Source organism: Triturus cristatus, chromosome 7 (genome assembly GCF_964204655.1).
Source record: "Triturus cristatus chromosome 7, aTriCri1.1, whole genome shotgun sequence".
NCBI lineage: Eukaryota > Metazoa > Chordata > Amphibia > Caudata > Salamandridae > Triturus > Triturus cristatus.
The window spans coordinates 462,834,892-462,855,061 of NC_140590.1; the positions used below are offsets into that span (position 1 = coordinate 462,834,892).

General features: G+C 44.3%; 1 protein-coding gene across 3 annotated transcripts in view; it reads right to left on the reverse strand.

The window, feature by feature from the left end:
* The window catches only part of LOC146809931 (ketosamine-3-kinase-like), a 159,289-nt gene that overhangs the window by 109,032 nt on the left and 30,087 nt on the right, over window positions 1-20,170 (reverse strand). For all 3 annotated transcript variants that reach the window (XM_085616791.1, XM_085616792.1, XM_085616793.1), the window contains exon 3: window positions 19,605-19,696. In XM_085616791.1, coding sequence (XP_085472917.1) covers window positions 19,605-19,696 — 92 coding nt within the window. The remainder of the gene's footprint in view (window positions 1-19,604; window positions 19,697-20,170) is intronic.

A 20,170-nucleotide genomic window follows, 5' to 3' on the forward strand; every position in this document is an offset into this window, starting at 1 on the left:
GCATAAGCCTGCCCCAGTGTTCCTAATTTAGCCATCACCAAGATGGTGGAATTTTCCTAGTGTGGGGCACATCAGGCAGCTCACTTTTGGGGTGTGTCTTACCTGGGTGTGCTCCACGCCTTCCCGCATAGCTAATTTCCCAGCCTGCCCTGATGCCAAATGGGCCTCAGGGTAGTGGGTGCATCTTCCAGGTCTGCCAGAGTCGCATATCGAAGGCGGCAGAGGCCTTGAAGCCTCTGGCATTGGTATGCTGACCTCTTGCCAGAGCAGGCATTGTTCCTGACCTCTGAGAGCAGGGCTCTCACCTCCTAGGGGTAAGAAGCACTCCGTGGTGGCAGGTTGGACTGTACCAGACAGCCAGCACACTAGATTACTTGTAGTGATCAGGTGGTACCTCTAAGATACCCTCTGGTTACATGTATTAATAAATCCATCACTGGAATTAGTGGGCATTTATAAGTAGAAGGTGATTGATACCAAACACCTTTGGTTTCAGTGAAGCCATCATGTAGCTGGGGAACTTGTAATCGCCGGTGCCCAACACATATACTTAAGATGGCTCTCCTGTTCACTTGTAACTTCTAAGAATCGACTTAGACATCACAGGGTCATAGCTGCTTATGCATACATATATATCCACACATTTAATATAATGCACCCTGCCATAGGGCTGTAAGGCCTGCTGTAGGGGTGGCTTGCATATACTGCATACAGTATCTGCAGGCGTGGTCCACAGGATGTGTGCCATGGTGTGTTTTCACTTTTGTCTGCACTTTTTCACGCAGCCTGCAATGGTAGTCTGCATGAGTGTGGTGAGGGGTCCCTTAGGGTGGCACAATACATGCTGCAGCCCTTAGGTATCCTCTTTAGTACCCATGCCCTAGGCACCAGGGGTACCATTTACTAGGGACTTACAGAGGAGCTAAAGGTCTTGCCAATAGGGAAACAACTGTACAGTTTTAGGCAAAGAGATCTGGCACTGGGGGCCTGGTTAGCAGGAACCCAGTGCACTTCTGTCAAAATTGCATCAGATACTAGGAAAAAAGTAGGGGGTGACCATGTCAAAAAGGGGCACTTTCTTACAGTTTGTTACTACTGGTAAAAGAGAGGAAGGAATAGAGGAAGTGTTGAAGTGGTTTGAATAAATGGCTGGACAGCTGTCTGTGGAGGATGGTTTAAGGGGTCTAGGCTAGTACCGCCTGAAAATTGAAGAAAGGAATTAGTAGACTTAGCCATTAAGGATCAACAAGGAATATGTAAATCTAAAGAGAGGCAGAGTTGTTCTTACAGGTGTTCGGGATGGATATCATGATGGAGAGGACTGTTAGAGATGGTGGTCCATGCAGACTCAGTGACTAGTCCAAAATGATTCATTCTTCACCAATGATTTGTAGGGATCTGCCCAGTGAACCATAGAAGTAGACAGCATTCAATATTTTAAGTTCTATTACATTAGAAGAAATGCCCACTTACCTCTTGGTGTTGGTGGATACATATTCTCATTGGGCAGAGGTATTTATGGTACTAAATATATCCACCACATTTGTGATATGATTCCTCTGAGGAATATTTGCTCATGAGAGTAATCTGAAAAGCATAATGGGCTGCAGTTGCTTTCTAAGGAGATGACAACGTTCCTGGAGGTGAGACTTTTTCAGACAAAAGTGCCCTAATTCAACCACAAACCAAAGGCCTGGTTGAAGAGAAGCAATCGAGTTGGACAAGACTAGTGCCAGGAATTGGAAAGACATAGGATTCAAATAAGTGGAGTAACACAGGGTTACTCCTCACATTACCAGAAGTATAACTCCATTTGAATTGTTTAGGAGTGGAAAATTCTGCACTTCGATATATCCTCCTAGGGTCCTTGAGAAGTCTGGTCAAGATGTAGGTATTGAAAGCCTGAAAAATGTAAGTAGCGTAAAAGAGTTTGGGAAGCCAGCCAAAAGCCAGAATGTGATGGGCACGCTAGAGTTCCACTTTAAGACAGGGTAGAGAGAAGTAGAGGGGAGAAGAGTTTCAGGAGTATGGCCCGGATCAGTGCTAGGGCGCTAGCCTTAAAAGGAGACTGTACATTTGCTTGAGTGTCACATTTAATAAATACTGCTTGTTAGACTTGGCTCTGTGTGGTATTCCCCCAAATGTTTTGCCTACACGCCCTTGATTAGTTGAACCCGTTTTTGTTGGCATTAGGACTCTGTGCACTGTCTCTCAGCTAACTTTTGGCAAAATGCTTGTGCTCTCTCCTTTAAATATGGAAAAATTGGAATATACCCAATTGGCAAGTTCAATTTACTTATAAGTACCAAGTAAATGGTACTACATGTACCCAGGGCCTGTAAATTAAATGCTACTAGTAAGGGGCAGCACTCAATATGCCACCCGGTAAAGAAGTCTTGCAAAACATGTCTCAGGCTTGCAACTGCAGCCTGTAGTGCAGTTTCAAACACCCATTTCAACCTGGAAAAATAAACCTTTTGCCAGACCTAAAGCTTCCTTTTCAGTATGTATAAGTCACCACTAACGTAGGCCCTAAAGGGTCACAGGGCAAGGTGTATGGTACTTAAAAAGTAGGACATGTGGGAGTGTGGGCAAGAAAGAGACCAGCCAAGATGTGTTTCTCCTGAGCTCCATCTTGGAGCCCCTACCTATGTCGTAAAGGTGGAGTGAAACCCAACAATACCGGCAATGGGACAAGCTCTGACAGCTCCTGCCACTGGTTGAACCAGCAAAAGCAACCGTGACCCCTGCCGGACTACGAAAACCCCTGAAATCAGCCTCCGAGAGACATCTCCAACAGGATGTAAGATGGCAGCCGCCAGTGAACAGGAGAGATGCCGGCCCAGAGGCGTCCAGCTGAGAAATAAGGTGAGTTGGCCGCCCAGCGGCGATCCCCTTGTGACATCAGGTGAGGGCCACGTACACAGGGGAAACATCCTTTACCACGAAGGCATTTCCACGCGTTACGTTTACAACGGTACACTTACCACGTAAACGTCTATACAACGCATATTCCTTCCACGAACGTCTATAGCACGCAAGCTGGACTGGAACGTCATCTTCCTCGTCACATTAAGTCCTTTTTAAGTGTCGGCGAAGACGTGAGCTAAAGGCAAAAATTAGAAAAAAAGGGGACTTGGGGGGGTCTCCCCCCAAAAATAAAAAATACAAAGTGAGAAAAGAATGGGGGCTGGGGGGGACTGGGCCCCCCCCCCCAAAAAAAGAACCTGAAATAACGTGGGGAAGTGGAGGAAATTGATGTCGTTTTAGGTGAAAGGGAATGACCTTCCACTTTAAGACGTACAACGTCAACAAGGAAGAAAGAAGAGACGACGTGAAGAGGTAAGGAGAAAATAAATTTAAAATATATAAATATAGATTGAGGGTAACGGGCAGGGGTAATTATAAAAAGTATTTGGTGAAGGGGAATCACGTAAGGGTACAGGGGAGGGGTATAACCTTTCCAAAGAGTATTCCATTACCATGCAAGTATGCGTGGTAAAGGAATATTCGTTGTAAAGGTAATGCGTGGAAAAATCATTCCGTTGTAACGCATGCGTGGTAAAGGCATGCGTTGCAACGGAATTCGTTGTAACAACATACATTCCGTACACAGAGGTGCCCTGGGTGGCTCTGGAGGCCTGATGGGTCCCTGTCGCAATGGGCAGCAGAACAATGCCAAGCGGCCCGGTGGATGCCTGTGAACAGTTGCGAGGGGGGACAAGGAATCTACCTGACAACGTGAACCCCCAAGGGCCTGGATGTCACGAGACCGCATGAGCCAGATATGGCCTTAATTGAGATGGGGGAGAGGAAGCCCCGAGGCCCAGCAAGGACCTTGGTCCTCCCCGGAGATCGGAGTTTTGGAAGCAGGAGGCCGCAGAGTAGAGAAGGGGACCCTCGTGGCTCTAGACTCAAGCCTGAAGAGCTGCATCCTGCCCCCAGGAGCGGCACAAAGGACTCATGGAGGGGCGAGGCGACAACACCTAAAGTGCGGTAAGCGGCCATGCAGTGATGGGGGGACGGATCCCCACTAAGAACCACATAAGCCCCACAGTGGAGATACCCTGAGAGTAACAGCAGAGAGGGAGCAATCCACTCCTCCTAGCGATGGCATCTAGCACAGTGAAAACCCACTACCCATCTCCATTAGAGACTTGCTGCAGAAAACTGATGTTTCACACCCTCAGGGAAGGAACAACCAGGCAGCAAGTTCTAAAACTAGCAAAACTAGTGATCCACAGGCCCCAGCGACTAAAGAGGATATTCACACATTGCTGGTGGAAATCTGCAATGATATTACCTCTCTGTGCCATGATTTTAACAGGGCCCTAACTGATATATACCATTCCCTTAGCCTAACTGACTCCAACCTGGAGCGCATAAAAAAACTGTAGCGGCCCAAGAACAAAACAATGCGGACGGCACCCCGCACCTTAAGAAACTGGGGAGGGACCAATCAGCACTACAAGACAAGCTGAACAATTTGGATAATCGATCCAGCCGGAAAAACATTTGAATACGAGGTATTACATCGACCATCCCGCCAGCGGATCTGGAAGATGACATCCAGACACTTTTTGCCCACATCCACCACCAATCGGGGGATGATCCAGTCCTTCTGGATTGGACTCATAGGGTCTACTCCATCTACCAACAGCAGACAAATCTCCCCTCAGATGTCCTCACAAGGGTTCACTAAAAGGGGCACATCTTACTGCTCTTTCAGCCCAAACACTGGCACGGCGGAGGGAATTCTGCAAAATAACTCAGAAGCTGCAAAAGGAAAAGATCCAATACTGATGGGGATTCCCATTCAGCCTTATCTTTACCTAGACGGATAGGTTAAATGCGGTGAGCCCCTTTGATGAGGCCCTAGACATGTTGCTTTCAGCAGAAGTAGCGGGTCCCAGGTTTCAGCAAACACTAGATTGGTGGATCAAGGCAGAGGTTTGCACTTTCTAGACCACACGCACTGCCTACAAGAAGGCCCACCAACAATGTTACCAAGAGGATTGAGAACAACGCCTGCCTACATCTGAAGATGATATCTAATCATTAGAGACTTCCAACTGAGAGACAACCATTTCGGGGCACATATCCCAAAGATCACGAACTGATTGATGTCTCTAATGCCCAGGACAGAACCTTCCTATTAGAACTAATGTATAGAGGTAGGGGCTCCTATACTTGACCGAGGAGCCTGCCCCTGCTGCTAATCATTTTCTTACTATTCTGTATCCCTTATAGATCTATACCCAATGATAGGGCAACAGATCCCGATCTCATATTGGGTCTTTACCCTACTTATAACTACCATGTTACAGTTGATTGTTTGCTCTCCAAGAACCGCCGAGTATCCCCAGTTTCAGATACCACACAGAGAGCATCACCAGAATGGCTAAAGCTACCACATGCTATGCCATGCACATCCTATAAGGAAATGGCAGACGGCCAACCCACGCACCATGCTGATCATGAAAGCAGTGATGCTTTATGTACAGGGCTTGAACTCCCCAATTAAGCGGTTGCCCTAACACCCTAGCTCAGACGGAAAGAGGAAGATGTGGCTCTCTTACATGAAACCCACCTTACCAAATCTGATGCTAAACGCTTAGAATCACACTGGTACCCAGTGCAGTTTCACTCCTCTCACACACAAAATACACGGGGTGGCTATCCTTATACGTCTTTATGTGCACTGATAACTCATACACCGAATGGGAGGGCTGTCAAGCAGGGATTAAGGGCGCCATAGGAAACATCCAGATAACAATTATCTCTATCTATGGCGCTAAAGAGAACAAAAAACTTTTCCCTGAGCTTATTCCCCAGACTATCCAACTGTGCAAAAGGTGACATCATGATTGGGGAAGACTTCAATACTACACTAAATCCCGAGCTGGACCGCTCCCATTCTAGACATAACGAGCCTCAACCACCAGCCTCACTGACCCAGGGCACACAAGACATAGACATGGTAGACGCATGGCGTTACCTCCACCCGGACGAGGACTACTATACATTTTATTCCAACAGCCATACTCACTGCTCAATTATTTCTTGATCTCCCGAAACCTACCAAATAGTGTAATTGATTCAACCATAGAAATCCAATTGGTCTCTGACGATGCCCCGGTCTGGCTTCTGGTAGACATCACACTGTCCCAGAGGCCATACCCGAAAACCTGGGTAATAAAATAGATTGCACTTTGGGACACATTGCTGAGAGAACGTATTAAGAAAACCACAGTAAAATATTTTACCGGAAGTGATAACAGGGAGGTATGCCCTTCCACTCTCGGGGATGCTGTGAAAGGAATTTATTTCCTACATGGGGACATTCGAGCGCACAACCAGACAACACAAGGCCAACTTAGATCAGAGAATCTCCTAGGCGGAAGACTAACACAAAAAAGGGTGCACAAATAGAACTCTACGAGACTTGCTTACACTGAGAGGGGAACAAGCGAGGGAGGCAGCTAGGAAGCTGCTCTATGTTACCCAACTTTATTATGAAAAGGGCAAAAAGGCCGATGGGCTCTTGGCCCACATGCTCAGGGTAGTGGCCGCACACAACTTTATTAAAGCCATAAAGTAGACGATGGTACAATCACACAGAAAACAGCTGAGATTCTCTTGGTCTTCCAACAGCATTTCACAAATTTATACCAGTTCCTAGAATTGGACCCGAGTGGCCAAGACAAATATATCCTTGTTTACTTATCCCCAAATTTAGATACCGAAATGCACCTCCTAGAGTAAGAATTCTTGCACGATGAAGTACGAGCGGCAATCAGTGAAATGCCAGCTCAGACAGCTTTCCTACCTCCTTCTACAAGGCATATGCTACCATGTTGGTCGAACGTCTTGCAAATATATGTAATTATTTCCTAACATCAGGGGTGGTGACAGACACAATGTTGAGCTCCCATTGTATCTTCCTATTGAAACCAGACAAAATACCTACGAAGTGCTAGACATATCAGCCAATCGCACTTCTTAATTATGTGGAAATCACATCTATCCTAATAACCACAATTACCACATCTGGACCCATCTAGTCATCCCCCAACAGTCAGGCTTCATTAAAATAGGCAAACGAGCGACAATACAAGATTAGCGGTGGTGCTCATGGTGGCTGCTGAGAGACGGCTCCAAACGATGGCCCTTCACTAGCTGGACGCAGAAAAGGCCTGCAACAGAGTGAACTGGAAGTATCTGTGGTGGCTGCTGAACAGAATCTATATTGATCGCAAGATGAAAACGGATTCCACCAATATGGAGTTCAAACTGTTACAGTATAATGTGATTCATCAGGTATATATTGCTCCCAGTAGGTTACACGCCATGAACCGTGAGTGGACAGCGGATTGCCCCAACTGTGGGGACGGACTGCCGTGCACATATTATGGAGATGCCCAAATATGGATAGCTACTGACATCCAGTGCTATTAATGCTAATAGGGCCACTGGATGGGGGATCTCCAGTGAGATGGTCCAGTGCCTGCTGGTACATATTCCATTTCAGAAGAAAATAAATTGAGCAGAAAATTCCTTATTCTGGAGCGGACGTTAGCAGGGCGCAGGATTGTAATGAGGTGGTTGTCTCCAAGCCAACCGAAAATTGAAGACTGGCTAAGGGCTATGGCTGAATGGATAAACGCTGAGGGGTGCCACATGATAAAGATATGTAGGGATGAAAAGCTAGAGGATGATCTGAGGGCCTGTCATTACACAACAATGGGAAAACCCATGATTCAGCTGGACCTGGGTTAGATATGGTACAGACGAAAATTGGTCCAACTGGAAAGGTTAAAATTAGATAATCTTTACAACCAAAACAAAACATAAATGGACAAAGATTATGATCAATTCCACGATTTAGAGAATGTATATTGGGTCATAATCACTTAGTACAACAAATTCAATGGTTGCTCACATGCACATGAAGTGAAACAAGTGCTAAAGGGAGTACTCATGAAGGGATGGGAGTTGTGAGTGTAAGCTCAAATAATTACATATTTACATGGAAATAATAAAATAACCTGTCTAACAATATATAATGTACTAACTAATATACTCCATGGTAGTAAGACGCCCTGAATGCATATTTCATCATCTGCATATGGGCAGTTACTAAAAGTACAGGTTGTGGTAGAAAGAAAACTCATCGTTTCGAACCCAATAGTAGCAGCAGGGCCAGTAGTTCCTTAAACAGGGGTCTTCATCAGGACAGAAGTACGAGCAACCTCAAAAGTCCACTGTAAGTAATACGGTGAATACATTTCAGAAAAACTGTCTGAATGGCTCCCAGTCAGAGAAATGACACATGCAAGGCATCCACAAGGGTACAGAAGAGATTCCGAGTATAGTTGATGTGATGAATTGGCTACAAAGTATCTTGAGCCTTTGGAAATCTGAAATAATTTCTGTTAGCATAAGCTGAAACCATCTTGGTTATGGCATCCATTTTGTTGGCTTTGTAATTCCCCCATCCTCTGCTGCTCGTCTTTTTCCCTGCCTCGGCTGTCTATTTTAGTTGACTTCCTGACTCAGCTAAAAGCAATATGCAAGCTAACGAGTTGGTAGCTGCCAGAACACCTGGTCTCAGACTCAACTGTTAATCTCTTAGTGCTGCCATAAACACTCCTGCATCCCCCCCCCCACTTTGCTGACTAAGTGATTTCCCATCTGCCCATGTTTGTTGGTAACTATTCCTGTGTAGGCCTGTACCTTCTATTTGTATCCACATGCTTACCAGTGCAGAAAAAGCTGTATATAAGGCCTGTGTTCTGTGAGTTCAATCTACTACCTCAGGCAGCACTTGAGAGTGCTGTGTGGATGTAGTCTCACTCATGAGTGATTAATAAACTTGTTATTTGAATTCCAGCTGCAGTGCCAATCTCTATTTGGTTGGACTAAGGACCCGTGGACAGAGAAGGGTGACCCCTGCACCGGTGTGCTCATTGAAAAGCACTTTTCTACAGTTGGCGTCCGACACGTGGGTCCTCATCGGAGATGCGGACGTCCAAAGGAGTGGTCTTGACGGGAGAGTGGAATTTTGCTGAGGAGACGTCCTGCATGAGTAGAACCTTGTCTTTGCAGCCGAAGTGATTTTTCCGGTTTTCTCGATTTGACCCTCCAGGTGTTGGCCAGTCCCGACTGAGGTATCCTTTGGAGTTTTTTTTCAGTGACCATTAGGTCGACCAAGAGCTTGGCAGTTGGAAGTTGGAGACTTTTGTTTGGTAAGGTCACTGAAGCGGCAATCTTGATTTGCTTGGTTAAGATTCTAGTTTTGTTTGTTTGATTTATCCTTTGCAAAAGATAAAGGCAGGTAATGTGGAGATTTTTCTCTACTTTTGAACATTTTGGAGACGTAATATTTTACAAAAACTTCGTAACATGCCTGTACCTAGCACACTCCGTAGGTTGTGTTGCTGTCTTGGTGGTACTAAAATGGATTTAGAAGGAAGTCAGCCGGCTCCCCCAGAGGGGACACCTAATAGGCATAAGTACATTAAATACGGTATTTCTTCCAAAATGTATAGTACACTGTGGAACAAATATACAAAAAGGATCCTGATCTACGATGGCCAGGGAATTGGTCATTTGATTTAAAAAAAATTCAGTATGTAGAGCAGTGTTTGTTTAAACATAAGAGTCGACAAGATATGTTTGATTGTGTACGAATGTGGGGGAAAGAAGTGCAAGACAGAGTGAGGAAAGAAAAAACTATAGCAGAAAAAAGAACAGCGAAAAATGATATATCATAAAGCGTTAGAATTAAAAAATAAAGAGATGAAAGCAGTAAAAGAAACAGAGGAAAGGGAGCGTCGTTTAGAGGTAACTGGCCAGTACCCTGTTAGGCGCCCCATTTATCTTATACTTAATAAACCTCAGGATGATTCCATCTTGTTAGATCGACCTCCGCCCCGTTTAAGTTTCTTTCTGCCCCTGAGGATGACCTTTCTGAAAGAGAACATTTATCTTCAGACGATAAAGACATAGATGAGCAAGATGGGCGGAAGACTCGCTCTACTTTGACTGTTGACGAAAAAGCCACTATCAGATCCGCAACTCGCAAAGAAGCTTATGGGATTACTTCTGCCTCAGATCGTGTAGCGATGGTTCAGCAGTGGAAGGATTTAGAGCAGTTCTATTTTGCAGAAAAGTTCACTTGGGAAGTAATACTTAATTTTAGAAACATTTCAGAAAATCTAGAGCCCAGTGATAAAAATTCTGATTATAAACAATTAAGTGATGAAACTTTCCTTTTTTCAAATATACCTGATTTAATTAGGTTAAATTACGACATGATACACAATGTTTAAAAACGGAGCAAAAATCAGCTAGTAAAGATAAAACCGCACAAACAGTTCAGACCCCAATGCAAAAAGAAGAAATTACGGGGACAGATAAATATCCTAATGATACTATAGTTACTGTGAAACCAATGCGTGAAGCTGCACCTTTGTATGTTCCTCCGAAGGGTGTGGGAACAAGTGTCGATAAAGATTCAGATGATGTAAAGGGATATTTTGTTTATAATTGGGTTTATACTCCTTGGAGACGTTATGGCTCTTAAGGCTGCTTTGCCCGACCCGCGGAAAAATCTGGCTGCTTTTTATGAAGAAGTGGAAAGAGCCATTAGCTCCCGCACTATGACTCTGCCAGATATCGATATGTTTTTTGGACTCATTTTGCCCCCTGATATGTGGAGATCAATTCAGAAGGTAGATGACAATGTAGCATATGGTGATACTTGGGTGCATTTAGAAGAAATAGATGCAGCTAGAGAATCTGCGCAGAAACCACAACAGGAGATATTAGATCTTCCCAAAGCTATTGTGACTAAATTGAAAACTCTCATACCCTCTAAGAAAATAAATTGGACAACCGTTAGCGTCTTGTAAACAAAAAGCGGATGAGTCAGTTTCTGATTTCTTTACACGATTTGAAGAAACATTCCATGTCTTTAGTGGGCAGTCATTGACAGATGACACGGGTAAGCATCTGTTCGTCGAAACATTTGTCGTTAACATGTTGCCAGAAAAGGCTAGTCGCCTAAAGGCCAGCGAGAGTTCATGGACTACGTCTTCCCCAGTTTCCCTTTTGACTACGGCCCAGTATTATGAGCGTCAGGAATTGGAAGCAAAAGGCAAGGAGGATAAGAAGGTTAAGGATTTAAGGACGAAAGTTATGTTGGCTCAAGTCTATGGTCCACCATTTAGAGGTGGTGGAAGAGGTGGACAAGTGATGTATCGCCCTGGTGTACCCCCTTTTCCTCGAGCAACTTTGTCATCTGATCAATGTGCTTATTGTAAAGAGATTGGACATTGGCATTCTGAGTGCCCCCTTTTGCGAGGTCAGCAGTATCAACGGGGTAGAGGAAATATGAGAAGATGCCCAGGGAATTCAGGAAATAGGGGAGGAAAAGGAAATAGTCCCAGGTTTGAGGCAGTTGAGCAGGGGCCAAATTATTCTAATACTTTTGGCAGACGGAATCAATATCAAATTTCAGATTATTCGGCTGATGGTCTTCGTGATTCTGATTATGCATAGGAATGCCTAGGATGGGGTAAGGAACTGGTTGAGGTCCCAGTAGATCAGAAAGGTCCCTATGCTGACGCAACAGTCTTGGGTTCTACTGATCGGTTTCTGGTTGATACAGGAGCTACTCGTAGTGCTCTGTCTAAACAATTGGTTCCTAGGGCTCCCCTGTCTGGCGCAATGATAACATCGATAGGATTAGAAGGAACACCTACATCTAGCCCACTGTCACAGCCACTTGCATTTAGTCTTGATTAATTCACTGCAACATGTCCATTGTTGTTTTCCCCTACCACGCCAGATAACACTGTGGGTATCGATATGCTTAAACATTTTCGTGCTACAATATGTTGTTCCCCAGAAGGTGTGCGTGTTATCTTAAATGATAATTATCCAATGGTTGGGAGGTCATGTCTCATTAAAGAAAATATTGCTTTGGCATAGTTAGTGGAGAGGTGTGGCGACGTGGCCAGGGCGACTGACGCTGGACACTGGGGATCACGGTTCGATCCCTGGCTCCGGCGGCAGGGGTCTGCCCAGCACCATGCGACTCTGGGCAATAGCTCGCTTAATCTTCCCAACGGCCCCCAGCGCCGAGATACCCCTTCGGGGGTGATTTGTGCGCTATACAAGTACTGGATTTACAAGTACTGGATTTACCTAGTACTTTATGGGCTACATCAGATACTGATGTGGGACAAATGGTTATTCCACCAGTGCATATTCAAGTGAAGGAAGGTGCTTCATTGCCTCGATTGCCCCAATATAAAATATCTCAGGAAGGTGAAGAAGCATTGACGCTCATTGTTCAGGGTTTGATCAAGGTTGGGGTTGTGGACGAAGTCCCTTATAATATTTGTAATAGCTCTATTCTTCCTATTTTGAAAAAGAGACACTGATACTAAAATTTACAGATTCATTACTGATTTGCGTGAGGTTAACAAAATTGTATTGCCCCAATATCCGTAGTTTCTGACATCACGTCACTTCTTACTATGGATCCTCATACTGCCACTACATTTAGTGTAATTGATTTGAAAGATGTGTTTATTCCAATACCTATTCACCCTGGCAGCCATTATTTGTTTGGCTTCACTTTGAATAATAGATCATTCAAATTCTGTAGAGCTCCACAGGGGTATACAGAGAGTCCTAGCTTTTAAAGCCAGGCATTGAAAAGGCAGCTTGATTCTTTCCCTGTCCCGACAGGGATGGCTCTTATTCAATATGTCGACGACATCTTGCTGGCTGCCGATTCCCCTGAACAGTGTAAAGAAAGAACACTGTCATTATTGTCATTTCTTGCCTCTCATTGTCACAAAGTCTCTCAGAAGAAATTGCAATTTTGTAGCCAGCAGGTTACCTATTTAGGTGACCTCCTGTCTAAGGGGGGATGTGCACTCACACCAGACCGCATTCAGACCATTTTAGACACTCCTGTGCCCCATACTCAGAGGGACGTTCGTGCACCGATTGGCCTTACTTCCTTTTGTAGGCAGTGGATATCTAGTTTCTCGTACATTATTAAACCCCTGTTGGCCCTTTTGACTAAAGACACTCCGATGCCTCTCCCATGGACTACTGAATGCCAGAATGCCTTACATCAGCTACGTCAAGCGCTTTGTTCTGTATTAGTATTAGGAACTCCAGACTACACTAAGACTTTCACACTCTATGTACACGAGAGGAAATGTTGTGCCCTCTTGGTTTTAACACAGACACACGGTGATAAACAGCGTCCTTGTGCATATTTCTAAGCTGTCCTTGATCCAGTTGCCCGCGCGCTGCATGCTTGTTTTCGAACAGTGGCGGCAGCAGCTGTGTCCATACATCAGAGCGAGGGAATAGTCTTGTCACATAGATTGTTTGTGTTAGTACCTCATTCAGTCGATGCCTTGCTAAATCAAACGAAAACACAGCATCTGACTAGTGCCCATTTGACAGGATATGAACTGACAATTTTGACCCCTCATATCACGTTGAAAAGATGTTTGACTCTGAATCCTGCTACATTATTGCCACTTCCAGCTACTCAGTCACAAGGGTTACATGACTGTATATTCCTTACTGAAGAACAAACAAAGGGTCATGTTGATCTACAAGACACACCTCTTTCTAGTGTTGATGGGGAATCGTGGGTTGATGGGTCCTGCCTGAAGTTGCCTGATGGTACTACATCTGCTGCTTATGCAATTACAACACTTCAGACAGTAGTTGAGCCGGCTCGCATCCCACAGAAGTCAGCATAAGCAGCTGAGTTGATTGCACTGACAAGAGCATGTGAGCTTAGTACAGATTTGCTTGTTAACATTTACATTGATAACTGATACGCCTTTGGAGTGGCTCATGATTTTGGGCAACTCTGGAAAGAAAGAGGCTTTCTTACTTCACATGGGACACAAACAGTGCATGGGGAATTAGTACATAATCTCCTTACTGCCTTTACTTATCCAAAGAAAGTAGCAATCGTTAAATGTAGCGCACACAAGAAAGTGAGCGATAAATAGGAGCAGGCAATGCCTTTGCGGATCACACAGCTCGAGAGACCACAATGCAGCGAAGTATCACATCTATGTATGTAGTCAAATCACAGGCTGAACGTTGGCATGAAGCCAGGCAAGAAGTGCTGGACATGCAACAATCTGCTTCTGTTGAAGAATTAGACCAATGGTCTAAGGAGGGAGCATTTAATGATGAGGGCTGTTGGAGGAATAAAGAAATGACAAAATCGAAGTTACCCGCGCCTATTTACACCCTATGATTCACATAGCACATGGGCCGGCACATGTTGGAGCATCCTCAATTACAAAGCAACTTATGCAAGTTTGAGATCATCCAGAGATTGTCGGTACGGCTAAGAAACTAGTCCAGTACTGTCTGATCTGTCTCCAGTATAATCCTGGAAAGGGAACACAAACTCCAACAGGAGGGTTTGCAATACCTACTGCACCTTTTGAGGTCCTGCAAATGGATTATATCCAGCTTGAACACTGTAATAATCTGAAGTATGTTCTGGTAGTGGTTTGTGCCGTCAGTAAATGGGTGGAGGAATACGCTACGAAAGATAATACAGCTCTTACTACAGCAAAGGTGCTCCTACAGGAGTTATTTCCCTGATTCGGCATTTGCAGAGTTTTGTGGAGTGACAACAGACCCCATTTTATTGTGCAAGTTGTTGAGTATCTTATGAAAGGGTTGGGAATTAAGCAGAAGTTTCATGCTGCTTTTCACACACAATCAGCAGGACTAGTGGAACGTTACAATTCTACCCTGAAATTAAAATTGGCCAAGATACAGGCTTCCACATCTTGGAAATGGTCTGATGCACTGCCTTTAGCATTGCTATCCATTAGATCAATACCACATAACACGATCTGGCCTCACACCGTATGAGGTGGTTTTCGGAAGGCCAATGAATATTTGTGGGATTCCTAAGCCACGCCCTATACATGATGTACCCAATGTGTTTATGAATGACTATTTGGCTCAGTTGACTGACAGTTTGTCTTCTATTTATCAACAGGTTCGGGAGACTCTTCCAGACAGGTAGCAAGGTGAGGGCCACTGCTTGCGCCCTGGTGACTTTGTGGTCGTAAAGTCATTCCAGAGGACCAGCTCCCTGCCACCGAGATGGCGAAGCCCTGAGCCAGTGCTGCTGGCTACCAGGACAGCAGTTTGAGTGACGAACCGGAAGAACTGGGCCATGCGACACGCTGTCGAAAAGTGTTGCAAGACCTACTGAGCCCAGCTACGTTGGCAGATCACTGCGATATCCTGGTCACCGAGAAAGGACAAGCCAAGTCACCTGAAGGATCTGAGGAAGTCTTCCCGGACCACATGATTCCTGGTACATCTCGATATCAGTTGTGACCCAGGAAGAAAGACACTTTGTTGCTGAAAAAGACTGTTTGAGCCACTGTCCTCTGTGGTTAAAGACTGACTACAATGGGGGATAGTCTATTAGTGACTACTCATCTCAACGTCAGTGAAGAAACCAAAGTCTGCCCAGGACCTTAGGGCACCACCTGCTTTGTTGTTTGTCGACGAAATAAATATGCCTAAGGAGAAGAAACCAACTGCTGCAAGAGTTTGTAGCAAAAGAACAATGATTGCTACTGGACTTACCTTGACTGTTGTTACTGTTGCTATAATAACATGGATTGTAGAGGAAGTAGCTCCTGTCCGAAATCTATTGACTGCTACTACTCCTGTCCCAATTGAGCATCATTACTTAACTCTTCCTTATCATGAGCAGAAGCACAGACTGTCCTACCTCAATAACACTTTCATTCAGATGTTGCACCATACACACAATGCTACAAACGTTACTAACTGCTGGGTATGTGGAATGATGCCAGCTCATCAGAAAATGGGAGGAACACCTTTTATTCCTTTGCCGTTTTCACATAATGGCTCCTGCAGAGCCTGGTTTGCACTTTTGTGGGCTTCTCATATCACTAATATTACCAACTTTGATGTAGGAAGACTTAACGCTAAGTTGAATAAAGTCTGTTACCCTGATGAGGAAGGAGACCCACAAGCCAAAGGAACTGTATGGGAAAGGGAGGAGTATCGCACAGGAAATTCCTCCACACGTTATGTTTTCCCCAACACTCAAACTGCCAAGGGTAACGGGCCTTTTGTTATTGCTGTTACTAGAACTCAAGCGGATCTCTGTGTAAGAAGTATTTGCAATATCCCAGTGGGAAAAAGAGACTGTACTTTAGTGTTAAATATTACTGGAATGAACAATAGCAGTTTTTTGTCCTCACACAACACCTATTTCATTTGCGGAAGTAAAGGTTATTATCATCTACCTATTGGTTGGTCCGGCATCTGCTATTTGCTTCCACCTGTGTTTTTGGCACCTGCCATAATGACTATAAACTGTAGAATGACATTTCTAAGAGTCGATTCAAGAGGATAATAAACAACGAGGAGGTGGATCAAACTGATACTGCACTACAGCAGTATATTGACTTTAATTTTGGGACTATTCTTCTTTGTTGTTGCGGCCTTAAACAGAAGAAAGATCCAACGCTTGACACGTGTTGTAGAGGCTGTAACCAATCAGACAGCACTGGCTCTTGGAAATATCACAGAAGAACTACAAATTGCGAGAATTGTGACGCTCCAAAATAGGATGGTCCTTGATGTCATCCTGGCTGACCGTGGTGGAGCATGTCGCATCATCGGGAGTAGCTGCTGCGTTTATATCCCTGACCACGCCCCTTCTGTTTTTGATGCAATCTCCAAGATGCACAAAATAGCCACTGAAATCCACCAGTATTCAGGGACTTGGACCAAGAAGTTACTGAATTTATGGACATAGATGGTGCACGATGTTTTCCTTCCTCCCTCCCTCAAAAGCATAGGAAGAGGTCTTCAGCATATGCTAAAAGGGTAGTCTGTGGAAATCTGAAATAATTTCTGTTAGCATAAGCTGAAACCATCTTGGTTATGGCATCCATTTTGTTGGCTTTGTAATTCTCCCATCCTCTGCTGCTCGTCTTTTTCCCTGCCTGGGCTGTCTATTTTAGTTGACTTCCTGACTCAGCTAAAAGCAATATGCATGCTAAAGAGTTTGTAGCTGCCAGAACCCCACGTCTTAGACTCAACTGTCAATCTCTTACTGCTGCCATAAGCACTCCTGCTCCCCCTCCCACTTTGCTGACTAAGTGATTTCCCATCTTCCATGTTTGTCGGTAACTATTCCTGTGTAGGCCTGTACCTTCTATTTGTATCCACATGCTTACCAGTGAAGACAAAGCTCTGTATATGGATTGTGTTCTGTGACTTCAATGTACTACCTCAGGCAGCACTTGAAAGTGCTGTGTGGACGTAGTCCCACTCATGAGTGATTAATAAACTTGTTATTTGAATTCCAGCTTCAGTGCCAGTCTCTATTTTGTTGGTCTAAGGACCCGTGGACAGAGAAGGGTGACCCCTGCACCGGTGTGCTCATTGAAAAGCACATTTCCACAAGCCAAGGTAATTCAAATTCATTGGGTACATGCAATGTATAAATCAATGTCACTAATACAGTGTTAATCTGCATCTTAATTGAGTATCTCAAGTTTAGTGATCGAATCCTAAAGGGTCTCGCATTTCTCCGACTAGGAGCCATTCAGTCCGCTTTTCTGAAATGTATCCACCGTATTACTTATAGTGGACTTTTGAGGTTGCTCATTCATATGAAAACGCATATACTGGTCAGTTACCAGAAAGCAACCTCCTGCCCATCTGAAAATTTACCGGTACTACACAGCAAATATTCCACTCAGGCTAGTAACGAGACAGGCCCCCTTATATTTGCTCTGGTTATGGAGCCATTAGTGGCAAGGATACAAGCCAACCCAGCTAATCACTGTATGAAAGTGGGCAAAAGGGAACTCAAACAGGCTTTATTCACAGACTAAATACTATGCTTTCAGACAGACCGACAGTGTACGTTACCAGAACTGCAAGCAGAGCTAGACCACTTTGCCCACGTTTTAGAGTTCAAAATCAACAACTTCAAATGCCAAGGTATTGGAGTGTTGGACCCACTCAACCAGCTATGAGAACCAACCCAAAGAGGAGCGTTTGCATGGGCAGAAACAGCCATTAAAAATTTAGGGGTCCACTTCCCAGCGTCTACTAAAACAAAGTACGACCATAATATCTGCCCACTGATCAAAGCCCTGAATAGCCAATGAATAGATGGGGCAGGCTAGAGATCTTGTGGCTGGCATGCTTAAATAGTCTCAACATGAAATTCATGACTCGACTTTTAATTGTATTGCAAACACTCCCACTCACAATCCCAAAACCTGCGCTTTCCAAAATAAAGAAAAAAATGCTACACTTCGTCTGGGCAGGCAAGTCCCCAAGGGAGGCAAAGATGACCCTCCCCTGTACTACAGAGGAGGGAGGCCTTGGCTTACCAGATGCAGCCATGTACATGCTAGCAGCTCAAATCCGGCCCTCACTGGACTGGAACCATGACCCGGACAATAAACCGTGGAAACAATTTGAGCAATCGTTTTAAGCTGTCACGCTAAATAACGTCTTATGGCTACAGCAAAGTAGCTGGGCATGCCCCCATTTCAGTCACATTACTGACACACAGACAAACAATATGCCAACGAAGAGCATTTTTTCCCTAACCCATCATTCTTAACTTCACTGAACTACTCAGACTTCTCGCCTGGAATGTCCGATCCTGGATTTACGCCTGGAACCAAGGCCAACCCACACATCATAGACTTTACCAATGAAGGACAAGGTATTTCTTCAACTGGACCTTCAGCGGTATGAACGTGGTCCCTGTTTCAAACCGTGCTTCATCGCAGTCGGCCTCAAATTGTGACTTTCCCCGGTCCAACGTGACCAGAGAACCGCAAGAGGAGCTTTGTGTTTTCTGGCGACAGTTTCACCTAAAACTTAAAAACTCACATCTTCGGTTCTACTGATTGGATTATTCTCATTTTGGGGTCATGTTTATTTTATTTAAAATGCACTCTATTTTGTTAAATTGGTTTGGATTTTATTGGAGTTGTATTTCCAATTTATTACGGTTTGTGTGTTGCATAAATAATTTAAACATGGTCTCTAAGTTAAGCCTGACTGCTTTTGCACCTAGCTACCAGAGGGTTGAGCGCAGTTTAATTTAGTGACTTTTGGGTTTCACCCTTGCAAGGATTGTGTTTGTTATTGAACTTGGCCTTCCGCCCCACTAAAACAATTTCTTATATTGGTTTACACTGAAATCAGTATTGGACTGGACACTCTTGTTACTGGGACGCTCTGGGTATTTTGAGCCTCAGCTTGGAATTCTATATGTGTGACAGCCAGTTACTGGAGAGCCGACACAGACATAGGAGGTGGGTGGAGTTTCTTTATTGGAAAAAAAATGAAATTCACTTTGAAATTCTCCTCAGTCTGCATTGGCCTTCTTCGTTGAGGAGATTTTACAAATTTCGCCATCTGAATTGTCCGCTATATCAACCTGTATAGACATTAGAGGTTTTAGACTGTTGATGTTTGACATTATTGCTTCTGTAACATACCTACTACATTTTGTTGTTTCTCCATCTTCTCTCCAAGTTTCTGATTGTGCAGATGCATATCTCCTAACTGTTCACCAAGTTTGGCAGAGTGTCTGAAATGAAATGCAGTCACTGGTTACTTAAGTCCCAAGAAGTAATAAGGATTAGCACTGCCAGTATGTCTGGCATATAAATGAAAATATTCTCTTCCGTCACTGGCGAGTTAAGGTACTCAGCAAGTCATCATAGATGAAGTCGGTCACTGAACCTCAAACTCTTACAATTGAACACAAACTCAACAAGCATTTACAAAATAAATTAAAAGAATAAAGTAAAAAGATGGCAAAAAAAATAACAGTTGATGGACGGAATGCTGAACAAATAAAAGCATTCATTCGCAGTCACAGATCTGGGTTAAATCCATCGTTTTCTGCTTGCCATGCCATACCATGCCCGAACAGCCAGGTCACTGTGTGGGAATCGAAAAGAATTGTTGTTAGCATGAACTGAAGCCATCTTGTTTGCAGCATCCATTTTATTAGCTTTGTGACTCTTCCGTATTCACTGCTGCTTGCTTTTCTATTCCG